The 17,747-nt window shown below is 38.6% G+C and overlaps 1 protein-coding gene across 2 annotated transcripts in view; it reads right to left on the bottom strand.

The window, feature by feature from the left end:
• Nucleotides 1-17,747, bottom strand: part of rftn1 (raftlin, lipid raft linker 1) — a 154,917-nt gene that overhangs the window by 81,090 nt on the left and 56,080 nt on the right. For both annotated transcript variants that reach the window (XM_062957592.1, XM_003222168.4), the window contains exon 4: nt 12,320-12,428. In XM_062957592.1, the coding sequence (XP_062813662.1) occupies nt 12,320-12,428 (109 nt within the window). The remainder of the gene's footprint in view (nt 1-12,319; nt 12,429-17,747) is intronic.

The raw sequence follows: 17,747 nt of genomic DNA, 5'->3' as shown, positions 1-17,747 counted from the left end.
CACTGTAGAATAGAAGGAGAGCCACAATGTCATGTGATAAAGTCCATGCAAAGATGTTGTGTGGAAATTTCATTAGGTAGTATGTTTGCATGAGGCCTATAAAAGATGGCAGATCATCGCTGCCTAATAGCATTTTTCCATCGATATCAGCCTTGGTCAAACTTGGGCCCTCCAAGTGTTTTGGACTTCAACTCCCACTATTACTAACAGCCTACCGGCAGTTAGGAATTGTGGGAGTTGAGGTCCAAAACACCTGGAAGGCCCAAATTTGACTATGCCTGATCTATACCAAAGAAACATTTGAGTTGGTGTCTCTCTTTCAAGTCCCTGTATACATAATGCCTTATTTTCCTGAAATAAGGCAGGTCATTTTGATGATACTAACATAGTAACCAATATTAATTGTAATTGCAAAATAATCCACTTAATTTGCAAAACCTTCCTGAACACACCTTTCCTCTCAGAGACTAAACAGGATTAGGTTAGTAGATTTGGAGACCAAGAAATACCAGGGATCTCCAGGTAGGGACTGGAAAAAAGAACTTGGCTGATACTTTGGAGAACCATTGCTATTTAAAACCCAATCATATTGGCTCTAGATAACCTCAATCGGTCAAGAAAGCTTCCTATATTTCTACTATGCACAATCTATGTAGATTGAGGATGTTTATTAAGACTTTCATCATGGAATTGTCCTGCCTCACACATGGAATTTTACTATAATGCAAACATTTCCACCTTCCATTTATAACTTTCCGTAGCCCCCAGCGGCGTAATGGATTAAAGCCTTGTGACTTGAAGGTTGGGTTGCTGACCTGAAGGCTGCCAGGTTTGAATCCCACCCAGGGAGAGTGCGGATGAGCTCCCTCTATCCACTCCAGCTCCATGCGGGGACATGAGAGAAGCCTCCCACAAGGATAGTAAAAACATCAAAAACATACGGACTTCCCCTGGGCAACATCCTTGCAGACGGCCAATTCTCTCATACCAGAAGCGACTCAGGTTGCTCCTGACACGAAATTTTTTTATAACTTTCCCATATTTTTGCACTATTCTTTTCTGGAGTTTTTTTCTTTCCACAAAAGATCCTCAAAGAAGACAAGATAGAATAGCTGCATCTCTTGATTGGTAAAAATAGATGCTTCTACTAGAAGCGCCCTAAAATTACACTTAGGTCAAACTCACTCATCACAGTATGCAATTTATACATATACTTATCTCCAATTGCAGTGTAATGAGCAGTATAACAGTATCCCTTACAAAAGACTGAAGGATTAAATATGCAGTCCATAAAGCTGCTTCATTACAATAGCTTGGCAAATCAGAGCATCACAAGGAGCTTTTATATTGCATGTCCAAACTTCTACATGAAATAGGTTCAAGGTCTAAAGATATAGTGAAGTCCATTCCCAGGGATGGTGGGAAGTGATTACCAGTGCAGCTCAAAGGTATCCTCTCAGGATGTTATAGCAGGTAGTTATATATGCGCTAACGTTATACGAATGAAATATAGTATTTTATCACTAAGAGAAATAGTGTAGAAAAATCACAGCTAAACAATTTTCAAAATGCATCTATAAAAAACTCCCACATCTATTCTATTTCTAAGAGACATCGGCACTTCCAAGTTTTACCTCCATTAGATTATCACATTTCTACCAAAACTAAAATGTTATGATTCAATATGCCTTATAACCCAATAAATTGAATCTCATGTTGTCTTTACTGCATCCCTTTTCTCGTTCATTAAAGCATGGGTTTCTACAAAACACACTCTGGAATCTGAATGTTCAAAATGGTCAATATGCAGCACACATAACAAGCAATTAAAACTTTTTCCACGTGTCAAATTTCATAAACAGGACACTCATCCAATGACCATGCTGACTTATGGAAATTGTAGTCCAAAACACGTAAAGGCCATTAAGCGGGAGAAGGCTGCTGTAATCCTACTCATTTCACATAAAAATCCATTTTCTGAGTTCTGCAGATAACAAATTGAATGCAATCTCATATTTCAGCCAGAATTCTGTCAGATATACACAATTCCATTTAAGGGCAGAAATGCAGATTTCTTCTCCTTCCTTCCCCCAAAATGAAACAGCATACAATTTAACAAGTCTAGAAAAATGTACTGAAGAGGAGCGCTCTGAAGTCATGACCTCATTCATTCTTCTGTTACCTACATAATGAAGGGCTGTGGGAAACGAACAGCAGCTGCATGCCTGAATATACATACACCTTGATAAGATTAGGCTTGTGCTGGACAAAGTTTCAATCAGCATCTGCCAAATAATTCATTGCCTCCTGCCTCACATCATTTTAGATCTCTAATATTAACAAATTAGGTTTCTAAATGGTAGACTGGGCCTATTGATTATTTGAAATACCTCCAGTGGGTGAGCAAGTTTTCCCTTCCTCCCAGAAACTTCATCTGAGTGTCCTCAAGTATGAGTGTACACTTAAGGCCAAAGGAGTTGCTGAATGGAACTGAACTGTGTCTTTTAGAAAACAAAGCAATTGCATATAACTGAGTGCTTTCTTTAGCCTGGGAGAGTTTTGCACTGGAGTTTACTCCTAAGTATACATTATATGGATTTTGGCTGTGCTTTGTAAGTTTGGGAGGACATTTCAAACTGATAAGAATTATATCTGGCTCCACTCGTTTTGCTTTGGACCCACCCTGTGCCCTTTGCATCACCCATTGTTAGAGTTTGCGTTGTGCAGTAACTATGTGTGTGGAGAAGTGGGGCTGGCCACTGCAGTTTGCATTTATATCCTATATAGTAAAGATGTTCTTCCTTATGACCCACCTATAGGCCACACATCTACACAGCAAGCCCTAATATGCCCATTTTCCTCTACAGTATCTTTTAGAGTATCAACATGATGTGATATTATATTACTTCATCTCATCATTTTGAGAGGGACCACAAATTAAAATGAAATTACCTGAGGGTAATACAGCATTCTGGGGCGCTTTCAAGAGCATGGTGTGGGTGCTTTCACACATTGGTGATTTTATATATAATTCAGGGGCAATAGCAGACCAAATGTCACACTCATTTTTTAACAAGATTTGAGAGTGATTGGGGGTACTTTGTGGGACACATGGGGGCTTCTAGGGCCACAGAAATGGGGTCTAGAAGTCACATTCAGCCCCCAAGCTGCACTATGCATACCCCTGCTACACAGTTTGTACCAGCTGTATTTAAATAAATTCTGGAAATCTCTTGCTCCTAGAAAGAAGGTGAACAACCATAATAGGACCACTGGGAAAACCATCAAGTAAATACTAGCTTTCCCTCTCCACCCTAGAGAATGCCTTTCACCAATATGACAAAGCACAGACTCAAATTTAATTATCAGTCAAGTGATTTGTAAAGTACCCTATCTGCTGAAACAAGGAATATACTACATGAAATGAAACTCACTAGTTTATCTTGTCTGGGGACATTGGGATTTTTTTTAAGTGGGTCATAGCTCAGTGGGAAAGTTCATCATTCAGTGCCAATTCACTCAGAATACTCTAGTTCAGTGGTTCCCAATCTGTAGTCTGTGGACCACCAGTGGTGCCCAAGAACTAAAATATGGTCCACAGCCTCACTGTTACTACACCATTGCAACTAGAGTGACTGGTCTCTCAAAACCCTTATAATGCTGAGGGAACAGGGATGTCAGAAGGGGAGAGACTGACTACCCATGAAAGGCGCAACAACAAGCCTCCTGGCTGCTGCTTCTCCTCCTCCTCCCTCCCCCTGAACAGAGCCATTCCATGTGTCGCCTGGAAGCGGGGGCGCCTTGGTGTCATTTTTTGGCTTGTTCCTGAGATTATTTGGGGTGCTGATTCAGAAAATTTCATTGTATAGATCACATCACCTCTAGATTATTAAGTATGGTTTTCTGTGGGTGAACAGATGGCAACTACTGGATGGCAAGTGTTCCATATCAGAGACTAGAGCTGATGTGGTCTATCCAATGCAATTTTCTCAATCAGCACCCCAAATAACCGAATTTCAAGTTGACCAAAAATTGATTCATAACTTTTTTGGTACGAATGTTGGAGAGTGGTCCCTGGTCAAAAAAAAGGTTGGGAACCACTGCTCTAGTTAAATCTCAAGTTGGAAAAGACTCTACAGAATCAAACTGGAATGCAATACAAAACAGATTAAAAGTATGTCTTAATATAACAGTACTCTCTATGTCCTTCATCCATCAATCATGAAAAGGCAGAAATGCTTAGAAACATAGAAAGCTTTATGATTATATTCTATAGGTCACATCCTCAATCAGAACATTTAGACAAGAGGTAAAGGTTTTGACCTAACACTGCTGCTCTACATGCAGAATTTGGATTAATATGGAACAATGGGATGAACAATGTAAGAGAATGTTCGTTCCACATTTTTTTCTATGGCCTTCACACAACTTCTGGTATGCTGAGGCCATGGGCTGTACACAGTAACTGCAGCTATTTTTACTTTCACCAGGAAGACAATCTTTTTTTAAAAAAAAAATCACTGGGACAAAGGATTGCAAAAGCAAATAAAGTCCCCTGGGGACATCATGGAATACTTTTGCTACAGCCAGAAAGCTCATATCTCAACACTCAAATTATACCACAGAGTAAAGATTTACAGAAGTGAGTTTTTTTAAAGTTTAACCAAGAACATATGTTTCTCTTCACACCACAGTTCCCAACATATAGTATATGCAATTTTCCAGGATCCTTTTGTTTTTACATTTGCTTTCAAAACATTATTGCCAAAGACAGCAAACACAGCAGGAACATTCTTGTCCAGTATTACTACTTTATTTTAGACTCATATCTATGTCAAGAGCCTTTGCTTTCTAAGTGTCCAGAAAACAAAGACTTGAGAGAAGCTTTTATTACGATGTGTAAAGAAATAAACATAGAATTGCTATTTTGTAAAGATGTTTTAAGGGAGAAAGACAAGTATTTTCCCAGAAAGACAGGAATGATTTCAAACAGTTTCAGATCACTTAAATAAATAAACCCTTTGGGCAATAAATAGCATTTCAGGAAGGTCATTTCAGATTTTTCTCTTTAAAGACTTGTATCAATTTTAATTTCACATTTTACTCTAACCCCCACTAAGTAAAACTAATATGCTTTAAGACAAGTTAGAATAACTGAATAAATTAGGATTATTCTGTCCAGAATCATACGAAATGATTGGGAAGACTGGGGAAAACAATGTGGCAATCATGCATTCCTAAGTGGTTTGCTTTACACCACTATGGAGCAACATAGCATTGTCACTCAAATTTGTTCTGTATCTAGTTTTGGAAGCATAGATTCAAACATTTAAATGGTTAATCTGAGCATAAATATTAATTGACGGATTGTGAAACAGAAAGTTCCAATTTCATTTTAAAATGTCATTTTATGTTTGATTAAGTATAGAACAAGGGTCAGGACCATGTGGCTATCCAGATGTTGTTGGGACATCAAATTCAAAAACAATCAACCGTGAAAGGATGGGCCCACATGATCCCTGCAGTAGACCAACATTTGAGATTTCTTTCCCCCATCTAAAAATTCACACATTTTCTTTGCAGGTTTCCCCATGTCCCCATGTGCTTTTTGCCTCCAAAGCACTATATTAAAAGGTATCCAGATATTCATAATACATTGACATTTTGACTAATGTGGTATTTATATATCTTTACACCAGAGCCGGCCCAAGATAATTTTCAAGTGTAAGCGAATAGAAATTTTGGTGCCCCCCCCCCCCCCCACACACACACACACACCAAACCACATGAACGGGCCAGCAGAGCATTGGATAAGCAAAAATGTTGGATAATATGAAGGCCAAGTGTGAATAACTGCAGTTGATCACCTTGATTAGCATAGAATAGCCTTGCTAGACATGGTTATGGTTATTGAGCATTATTTCTAGCAGTGCAATAATTGAGGACTTTTTAAGTATTGACCACTGGACTGATTCTGGACTATGATTTTGAACTTATGTGGTTGTAATTGTTGTTTTTAGTAGTTTTTGTTTTAATGTTTGAGTTTAATTGTCATTATATTATTGGAATTTGTATGTCGGCCATCGAATTGTTGCCAGTTGTGAGGCCACCCTGAGTCCTCTTCGGGTGAGAAGGGCGGGACAGAAGTATGGGAAATAAATAAATAAATAAATAAATAAATTGTAAAAAAAGGACAGTAAAAAAGAACACTCAAAAACAGGGGAATTCCAAACATGAAACAATCAGGGCCAGCTAACACCTCTCAACAAAGATATACAAACCCCACTTGCCTAGTTTCCAACACACCTCACAACCTCTGAGGATGCCTGCCTTAGATGTGGCCCTCCTCTGGACACTTTCCAGCATTATTTGGCAGAGAAGGAAAAAGAATTTGGGCCCTTCCACACAGCTCTATAACTCAGGATATCAAGGCAGGATAACCCACATTACCTGCTTTGAACTGGATTGTCTGAGTCCTTACTGCCATATATCCCAGTTCAAAGCACGTAATGTGGGTTATTTGTTTGAAGCCATTCTTCCAAGTTCTAGTCTCCAAGGCAGAAGGCAACAAGCTTGGTCCATCCTCCCTATGACTTCCTCTCACATTATTATACATGGCCGTCAAGTCTCCTCTCAACCTTCTCATCTACATGCAAAACATGCCCAGATCTTTAAACCGCTCCTCGTAGGGATTATTCTCCAAAGCCTTGATCATTTCAGTCACTCTCCTCTAGACAGATTCATGTTATCATTTAGTATTACAGTAGAGTCTCACTTATCCAAGCCTCGCTTATCCAAGCCTCTGGATTATCCAAGCCATTTTTGTAGTCAATGTTTTCAATATATCATGATATTTTGGTGCTAAATTTGTAAGTACAGTAATTACAACATAACATTACTACGTATTGAACTACTTTTTCTGTCAAATTTGTTGTATAACATGATGTTTTGGTGCTTAATTTGTAAAATCATAACCTAATTCGATGTTTAATAGGCTTTTCCTTAATCCCTCCTTATTATCCAAGATATTCGCTTATCCAAGGATTAGCTTGGATAAGTGAGACTCTACTGTACTCATTATTTTTCCTGGAAACTTTCCAAGGCCTGAAGATAGGAGGTATGGTGGCACAACGGGTTAAACTCTTGTGCCAGCTGAACTGCTGAACTGAAGGTTGGGTTGCTGACCTAAAGGTTGCCAGTTCGAATCTGCAAGACAGGGTGAGCTCCTGTCTGTCAGCTCTAGCTTGTAGGGACATGAGAGAAGTCTCCCAGTAGGATGGTAACACATCTGGGCATCGCCTGGGCAACATCTCTGTAGATGGCCAATTCTCTGACACCAGAAGCAACTTGCAGTATGTTTTCAAGTTGCTTCTGACAAGGAAAAAAAGCTGATGGTTTGTAGATCAGTCATAAAGAAATTACCATAAATAAATGTCTCTTAAATATTTTGCCAATATCTGCTTATTATTCCTTCTATCCAATAGAGAAAAGTTCCATAATAACCTCAGGCCCATCATGAAAGTTGGGCAAGGTTACCTTCCGTACAATTTACAGAATCTTTCACCTAGCATGAACACAGAACTTTTGGTAGGTAAAGGTAAAGGTTTTCCCTTGACGTGACCGACTCTTGGGGTTGGTGCTCATCTCCATTTCTAAGCCGAAGAGCCGGTGTTGTCCATAGACACCTCCAAGGTCATGTGGCCGGCATGACTGCATGGAGCGCCGTTACCTTCCCGCTGGAGCGGTACCTATTGATCTACTCACACTTGCGTGTTTTCAAACTGCTAGGTTGGCAGAAGCTAGGGCCAACAGTGGGCGCTCATTCCGCTCCCGGGATTTGAACCTGGGACCTTTTGGTCCGCAAGTTCAGCAGCTCAGCACATTAACACACTGCGCCATCAGGGCTCCCACTTTAGGTAGCTCTGCTCAAATGAAATCATCCAAATGAAATCATTACAAAGGAAATCCAGTTAGTTCATCCTTTCATAGACCAAAACAGTTTAATGGAGACACCCAACCCACATAAACTGGATTACTCAGGATGAGGTCAGAAACAACCAGTCAGCTAATCATAGAATCATATGGGACATCCAGTCCAAAACCCTGCCATACAGGAAAAGCACAATCAAAGCACCCCCAAAAGATGGCCATCCAGCCTCTATTTAAAAACCTTAAAAGGAGAAGCTTCTACTGAACTATGAGGCAGTGAGTTCCACTGCTGAACAGCTCTTACAGTCAGTAAGTTCTTCCTAATGTTCAGTTGGAATCTCCTTTTCTGTAATTTGAATCCACTGCTCCATTGAGTCCTAGTCTCCAAGGCAGCAGAAAACAAGCCTCCTCCCTCTTCCTTAAGACATCCTTTTAGATCAGGGGTCCTCAAACTTTTAAAGCAGAGGGCCGGTCCACGATCCTTCAGACTGTTGAGGGGCCGAATTATCATTTGAAAAAAAAAACGAACAAATTCCTATGCACACTGCACATATCTTATTTGTAGTGCAAAACAATAACAATAACAATGAAAGACCAATACAATATTTAAAAATGAAAATAAATTTAACCAACATAAACCTGTCAGGATTTCAATAGGAAGTGTGGGCCTGCTTCTGGCCAATGAGATAGTCAGGTTAATTAGGATTATTGTTGTTGTGTGTCTTCAAGTCATTTCAGACTTTGGGCAAGCCGAAGTCCAAAATTATTTATTTATTCATTTACTACATTTATTTACTACATTTATATCCCACCCTTCTCACCCTGAAGGGAACTCAGAGCAGCTCTATGTACATACAATATATTATATTATTAGCATAGCACAATATTAGCATTATATATTACTATATTGAACTATACCGCTATATGTAACATTATATGTAATATATAACATATAATTAATATTATTATATGGTATTATTATTAGTATTATATTGTATAAAATGATAATATTATTATCAATATCATATGTATATACAATATATTATATTATTAAAACTGATATAAAAATATTATATTATAAATGAGGGTGGGGGCCAGGTAAATGACCTTGGAGGCCTTAGTTTGGGGACCCCTGTTTTAGATATTTAAACATGGTGATCATGTCTCCTCTCAACCTTCTCTTCTGCAGGCTAAACAGACCCAGCTCTTTAACCTACTAATCATAGGGAAGGTGGGAGCCCCCAATAGCACAGTGTGCCAGCAGGACTGATGACTTGCCCGTTCGAATCCAACCTGGGGAGAGCACGGATGAGCTCCCTCTATCAGCTCCAGCTCCATGTGGAGCGGTCTGAATCAAGGTAAATCAGGATGGTGGAGATGAGGAGAGCAGCCAGTTAGGGAACATTTAAAAAATGGTAATCAAAGATATGGGAAATAAAGAACATGGACAGACTGACTTTCCTGATGAAGAAGCATAATCAAAGAAACAGGAATATATAAGAAAAGGACAGACACAGATTGAAGGAACTCCATAATTGAAATAAGAAATAGCCAACCCAGGCAACATAAAAGGGGGGCACAATCTGCCCCCTAATAAAATAAAACAACTACTCCTCTACATCCAGCAACTTGCTCCACAAAGAGACTAGACTCATTGAACCGAAGATCCAATGGAATATACCGATCCTCTCCCCCTCACCCAATCCCCCCTCCCCCACCACGAATTCCATGTTTTTTCTTTTATTTTTAATTGTAAATTAAAAAACATCAATTAAAAATATGCAAAAACAATTTTTTATCATGACTGTATGCATTGCATTGCTGCTGCTGCTGCTGCTGCTGACTGACCTGAAGGTGGGCACTGACTGGGCAGGCAGGCACAAGTGAGATGGTTTTAACAGCAAGATAGAAGCTGCTCTGCTATGATCAGTCAGCCGGGCCCTAGCACCTCCTGGCTGGCTGTTCCACGTGGTGGGCGGCTGGAGGCTATGCCTGCACAAAAACAGCCAAAATGGCTGATGGGAGTCCTGTGCGTATGCGCATAGAAGTCCCATCGGCCATTTTGGGCGATGGCATGCCAGTCCTGTGCATGCGCTGCACTCAGGGCCTCCATTGCCGGCGCCAGGACAAAGAAGCCCCATCGGCCATTTTAGGCGATGGCATGCCAGTCCTGTGCCGTTGTGTGCATGCGCTGCATGCAGGGCCTCCATTGCCGGCGCCAGGACAATTTGGACAAACACTGTGACCGGAGCAAAATGGGGGTGCTGCCAAGGACTCCACACAGCGCCCCCCCTCGCCTGCGCCCAACGCCAAGGCGTAATCTACGTACTGCATTGGACCGGGCCTGCTTTACACTCAAATGGTGATCAAAAGCAGGCCTAGGATCTCTAAGTGAATCTCCAGGACTTTCGGGGGTTTATTTTTAATAGAAAGAGAAGATACAACTTTTCTTCTGAGCAAAATCTTTAAAATATTAGCCTAAACCTCTTTTGTCTTAAATCTTTACACCTGACATTTGTTTTGTAGTAACTTGGGCTTTTCCATCCAGTTTTAATTTTATGAAGGCTGCTGACAAATTCATACACAAACATATACTGTACACACAACTCTGAGAAAAAACTTAAAGGTCAATTTTCCTAAAGTTATCAGCACAAGATCTTGATTGCAATAGTTCCCCAAGCAACAGTAAAAAGGCCATATTTTCTTTCAAAGAAAAAGACAGAAATATTTTGAAACCTCTGTGTGTAAGCACACACACAAATAGTATGTAGATGGAGGGAAGAAATCCATAGATAACTGACAGTGTGTAAGGAATCAAATACAAAGTGGCTACTGATATGCACACTAAGCCAGATCAGAAACATCAGGAGAGATGATGCTTCTGGAACATGGCCATACAGCCCAGAAAACTCACAGCAACCCAGTCATAATACTGCAAGAGAAAGTAGTTGTCCTTCAGCTTCACATATGGAGATTTTCATATTGTATTTTAGGAACATGCCAGTTGTACAGTCATTAATTTTCAAAATATAATTGATTCATAAAAAATCTATTTTTCTTTTCATTTTAAATATCTGTTTCATAATAATACCTAAAATATCAATTATGGACTTTCAATAATACTGTGATTATTAATGCATTTCCCTCTTAACTTTTATTGTAATATTTGTCAAAGGCTTTCCAAAGGCAGCAGGGTATTTTGCCCTGCTGGTAAGCTGAAAATAAAGAAGCCTGTTCAAATGCCGTTGGAGGGTGAATTACAGTAGAGAAGATGGGGCTTTCTGCTCCAATCGATACTTTTAAAAACATGCTCCTTCTGAGGTTTAGAGAGCATACTTGAAAAAAAATCAAAAGCAAACACCTGTGCAACAGATTTAATCTAGTACCAGTGAAAGTGGAGGAAACATGGAGACTTAACCAGAGGCAGCAAGGCCTCTGGTTAACAGCTGGCTACAAATACTCTACTTCAGCATTACCTACTTCACAGAAAAGTCTTTACGTATCTGTGAAAAGAAAATAGAGAGCTATTAGTCTAACTTTTCTGGGAAAGATGTTCAGAGCATGATGGCTACCACAGAGAAGCCCCTTTGCCATGTTCCCACAAAGGTATCTATGAGGATGATTGGACAAAGAAAAGGGCCTCTGCAGAAAGTCTCAAGGCATGGGCAAATCCATAATGGGAAAATGGTATTTCCAAATGGAAATACCATTTCCATTTGGAAATGGTATTTCCAAATGACCTGGACCTGAGTTTATAATTTTTGAAATACAGTAGAACTTATCCAACATAAACGGGCCAGCAGAATGTTGGATAAGCAAAAATGTTGGATAATAAGGAGGGATTAAGGAAAAGCCTATTAAGTGTCAAATTACGTTATGATTTTACAAATTAAGCACCAAAACATCATGTTTTACAACAAGTCTGCCACTTGTTTGGGAGCTTAGCTATACTTGTGTTGTTAGACGTGTTGGCCCACTACGTGTTGCTGCCTAGAGAAACAGCTGTGGATCCGGGCAGGAGGCAGACTGCGTTGGATAACACAGAACACTGAATGAACAAAAGTTGGATAAGCGAGACTCTACTGTATAGTTTTTGGAATTTAAACAAGACACATTTATTTATTTATTTACTTATTTATTTATTGAAAACATTTATATTTCGCCCTTCTCACCACAAAGGGGACTCAGTGAAGAACACAATATATATATATGGCAAGCAGTCCATGCCGGGACATAAAATAACTATAAATATACACAAACATAGGATATATCAGAAAAACAATTAAATAGTTTCCATAGTTATTTTTAAATGGCAGTACTTTAACATTCATAGTTTCAAAAGTAACTTTTTTGCCTTATATTACTCTGCACATGTTTTGCTCCTACTTACTTTCTTAATGAGATCTGGCATCTTTGATTTATCCAAAAGATGATCTGAAGAGAAGCAACTTTCTATCTCTAAAGCATTCCCATCGCCAATGACATCATTTTTCAATGATCTGAAATGAAAAAGAACAAAAAGATTTTCAACAATAGACAATTTATCCATGCAAAATTCTATTTTTTTTCATTTAAAACATCAGCTGTTTTATTGCATCCCAAATTGACATTCTGTGCAGTGCCAACTCGGAGTAAACACTGCTTCTGTACTAGCAATGGCATAGACTACTGAACAATACCAGAGGAAATTATAGATATCAATGGATTCATAAGAAAAAAGGATAAAAGAAGGGAAGAAAGGATCTTCTGAAATTAAACTTTTGTGCTAGAACCTGGTGTTGTACAAAATTAAAAAACAACAGCTTCTATAAGTGCAATAACGGCGTAGCATAAGGATCTTTACAGCTGTGCATGATGAGTAGAGGTTGGTCACATCCACATGAGTTTTTCTTCTATTAGTGTACTGCAGTGTCTTTCAAATGCCCTTCTCTCTCCCTTGATAAGAATATAGCTTGCTGCCGGGTTCTGTGTTCTCAGACAATGTCCATGCAAAGCTAGGCTTGATCGCTTGGTGGCATAAAAAGTGGTCCTTGTTACTCTTGCAGTCAAAGAAAATAAACCATGTTGCCAAAAAAAATATTTGTATCTATTCCTTTCATTGTCTCATTTTGAAAGATAATTTTTCATTCAGTGCAGTAGACCTAGGTTTCTTATCCAAGAATGTATATTTTTCCAGCATTTAGAAATTTCCATACTAATGCCATTAAAACATACCTATTAACTGTTTATAAGAGGATTGTAGCATTGTTCAGAGCATTTTGCATTTCAGTACATCTACACTCATGCTTATGAAATATTTTAGAACATGAGTTGTAAATAAATAGTCAATACTTGCATTTAAAATAATTCAAGTTCTTTTTCCATAGGCTGGTTCAATTTGCTCTTAGAAAATGTTAGCAGTCATATCGAGCATTTTCTTACATAAGCATCAAGAGTGTCATTTTTTTTCAAGGGCAAGTTTAATAAAAATGTGGTCTTATCTTGACATTCTGCATTAAATCCACAGTCCTAAAGGGTGGGCTTTTTTCACAAATCAAAAATTATGCTTCTTGATTTACCATTTAAGTTGTTTGAACCAGTTAAGTTGTGTTCAGGCTTTGAGAGAATTGTGAAGCACTGTGCTCCTGGAGCCAAAAAGTAGCTTAATATTAGCTAAACAGCAGGGAGAACTTAACACAATCTTTCGAGTTTTCCAAAAACTATCAGTACCAGATGTCAGACATTCATAAGCCTGCTCACCACCAATGAAGGTGGTCTCTAGGTATTAAGCTTCTAACACATTTGGAGCCATGAGAATGGGAAGCTGAAAAGTGAAAATGACTGTTAAGGAAGCTCAAGATTGCAGTGTTTCCTGTGGGACACTGCAGTCAATTTCCAAAATCAAATATCGTATTTTCATTTTACCCAATATGCCCTTTTTCCTGTGTTAAAATGCACTGAAACTTTTGGGACTGCAAACAACAAGAGACAGCTCATAGTCAGCGGTGAAGTTAAAAGGGATGAATTGCTTCTTTTACAGCACTGAAGGGATCAATTATAGCAGGCCGTTGGTTTATTCTGGGGTTTGGATCCTATGGATATCAAAATCCATGGATGCTCAAGTCCCATTATATACAGTGGCATAATAAAATGGTGTCCCTTATATAAAATGGCAAAATCAAAGTTAACTTTTGTGATATATATATTCAAGTGCATATATTCAAGTCATGATGATTAAGTCCATAGATACAGAATCTGTGAATACTGAGGGCTGACCGCAAGGTATTTTCCTATAGGAAGAAATAAAAGACGTAGAGAACAATATCTTCTATTCAAATACTCATTAGCTGTACTATGAAAGAGCTTCACCCCTAGTCAAAGCGGAAGTTTACCCATGCTCTAGTAATAACTCTGTACCCTTTGCTTATTCAGGTTGATAAGAACTAAGCTCAACCTGCCACCAAACCAGCCAGTATGATATGGTGGTTTGAATGTTGGACTAGGACACTTTTTTTTTTCCGTGTCAGGAGCAACTTGAGTCGCTTCTGGAGTGAGAGAATTGGCTGTCTGCAAGGATGTTGCCCAGGGGACGCCCGAATGTTTTGATGTTTTTACCATCCTTGTGGTAAGCTTCTCTTATGTCCCCGCATGGAGCTGGAGCTGATAGAGGGAGCTCATCCGCACTCTCCCCAGGTGGGATTCGAACCTGGCAGCTTTCAGGTCAGCAACCTAACCTTCAAGTCACGAGGTTTTAGTCCACTACGCCATCGGGGGCTCCAGGGCACTAGGGGACTAGGACACTGAGACACTGGGATTCAAATTTCTGCATCATCATGGAAGCCCACTGGAAAAGTCACTCTCTCTCAGTGAATCTGAGGCAAACCTCTTCAAAATAAACCTTGACAAGAAAACCTACAATATGGTCACCGTAAACCAGAGTCATCTTGAAGACGCACCTTCACCACTACAAGAAAGATATCAGGGTTTTGCAGTAAGAACCATGTCATGAACACCATACTTCTGTATTATAATGGAGAAGTACTATGTGTATACTATTACAGTGCGTCCTTTGGTATGCACTGGGATTTGTTTGCCTCATGGATACTAACATTTGTGGATGCTCAAGTCTCATTATCTACAATGGCATAGCAAAGGTGTTCCGTATATATAATGGCAAATGCAAGGTCTGCTTTTTGGGAAAGGGGGGGATGTATTTTCAAGCCATGGATGTTTGAATCTGTGGATGCAGAATCCGTAGACACAGACGGTTGACTGTACAGACACTAGATAATTATCTTCCATTACTCTGTACAACAGCCACTTATGCCAGCAAATCATTATTTTAAGCCATTAAATTGAGTCTTCCTTCAATCTTTTTGCAATGTGTAGAGAACCTTAATGAATCTGTTTCATTATAAAAATGAAAACTGATTCATTTACTCCGAATTCTCTAGGAGTGCTAGAGAACACATAAAAGTTTTGACTATACAACTATTTTGATTATTAACATTTTAAGAATATACATATATGCATTTAATGTAAAAGCTAGCAAAGGCTGGGAAGTATAAAAAGAATTTGGGACATAGATATTCACATTAGATTATTTAAAACACTTTGCCATTTAAAAGCAAATGCATGAGTGCTTAGCACACAATTCCTATATAACCGAATATCAGAAAAAGATTACCTTTAGAAACATTAACTTCCTCAGAAAGGCATCTCTACATGGAGAGCCTAATATATGCTACAATCATTACATAAAGCATCTTCATAAAAAGGGTGTTATCTACTTGTGTAATTATGTAAAGCAGTTTCATTGTGACATGAGGAATGTCTTTAAAAACTACTGTACAGAACTTGTAGCAAACAGGAAGCACACGTGTTTCATATTCTTCTATAAAGAACCAGAAATGGAAATCTTACGGGTTGAGAATCCCTAATCCAGAAATAAGAAATACTTCAAAATCTGAAACTTTTTGCCACCAACTGCCCATTTCTGCCTTTGAGGCAGAGGCTTCGGTGCTCCTGCTGGTTTGTTTGCAAGTGGAAGCAAGCAGCTGGTGGGCTCCTTGGAAATCTCCTGCACAATATTATGTATGTATTTATCAGATACATGTATCAGGTCCCTGATATCTTCAGTCTCTCAAATCCTCAGTCTCGTATCTCATAGACAACACAAGTAAGGAATGAACAAGGCTCAAGGCTAGAGAGATGCACAAGGTTAGACATGATCTGTGAAATAGCATGGGAGATATGGATATCTCATTATGTATGTACAGTAGAGTCTCACTTATCCAACACTCACTTATCCAATGTTCTGGATTATCCAACGCATTTTTGTAGTCAATGTTTTCAATATATCATGATATTTTGGTGCTAAATTCGTAAATACAGTAATTACTACATAACATTAATGTGTAATGAACTACTTTTTCTTTCAAATTTGTTGTATAACACGATGTTTTGGTGCTTAATTTGTAAAATCATAACCCATTTTGATGTTTAATAGGGTTTTTCTTAATCTCTCCTTATTATCCAACATATTCACTTATCCAACATTCTGCCAGCCCGTTTATGTTGGATAAGTGAGACTCTACTGTATATATCAATGCAGGTAAAGTGTTCCCTTGCTTATTGCGGGGGTTAAGTTCCAGGACTACCCGCAATAAGTGAAAATCCGTGAAGTAGGGACACTATATTTATTTTCATATTTATACATTATTTTAGTAGTTATACACTATTGTAAGTCTTTATCAACTAATCGTGTGTTGATAAGTCGCCTCATTCTTCTCCCGTTGTCGCTTGGGCTCCTTTTCTCTCCTTTCTTGTTGGATAAGTGAGACTCTACTGTATATATCAATGCAGGTATAGTGTTCCCTTGCTTATTGCGGGGGTTAAGTTCCAGGACTACCCGCAATAAGTGAAAATCCGTGAAGTAGGGACACTATATTTATTTTCATATTTATACATTATTTTAGTAGTTATACACTATTGTAAGTCTTCTATCAACCAATCGTGTGTTGATAAGTCGCCTCATTCTTCTCCCGTTGTCGCTTGGGCTCCTTTTCTCTCCTTTCGGCTTCTCCTTCCTTCCTTAGGCTGTAAATTGAAATTTTTTATAAATTATAATATTCTTTTAGAGTTATTTGAAAAACTGTGAAACATCAAATCCGCGAAAAGTGAACCGCGAAGTAGTGAGGGAACACTGTATTCAAAAATCTGAAACAAATCTGAAATCCAAAACACTTCTGGTTGAAAGCATTTCTGATAAGGGATACTCCATCTTTATCTTCTTCTGGGATGAATTGTAGATTTTCTACTTCAGATGATACCAAGAAGGCAGGAATTAGGAAGAGCAAAAAATCTGCACTTTCCCTTTTCCACCATTTGTCAAAATAAGTGAATCTGTTTTCTTTTTTTATCATTATCATTTGTTTGTTTTGATCCCTGAAAACTATTCAGAGAGCTTTGGTTACAGGATGGCCTATAAACCATGGAGGAGGAGGAAAAGGAAGAGAATAACTAGGTGTAAATGACAATGCTGCTGTAATGTTCTAAATGACCCTAGTTTTACCAGCTGTTGATTTAATTACTTAAATGTACAATTTATTTACAAACTTTTTATACTACTTTGATTGCAAAGCTTAGTAGCAGCACAATATATCAATCAATAGTATATAAAAAGTAGGTTATTCCTGATAAATATAGCTTTGAATACTCACACACTGTATTTGCCTTTATGTAGGTGTGTCTCTTATGCCAATAGTATAGGTCAAACCTCACAAGGATGCATATAGGGGGCAGGATTTTTTTATTATATTGTGCTAAGTACACTGACT

Source organism: Anolis carolinensis, chromosome 6, assembly GCF_035594765.1.
Source record: "Anolis carolinensis isolate JA03-04 chromosome 6, rAnoCar3.1.pri, whole genome shotgun sequence".
Taxonomy (NCBI): domain Eukaryota; kingdom Metazoa; phylum Chordata; class Lepidosauria; order Squamata; family Dactyloidae; genus Anolis; species Anolis carolinensis.
Note: the sequence above shows the minus strand (reverse complement) of the source record. Positions and strands in the feature narration are given on the sequence as shown.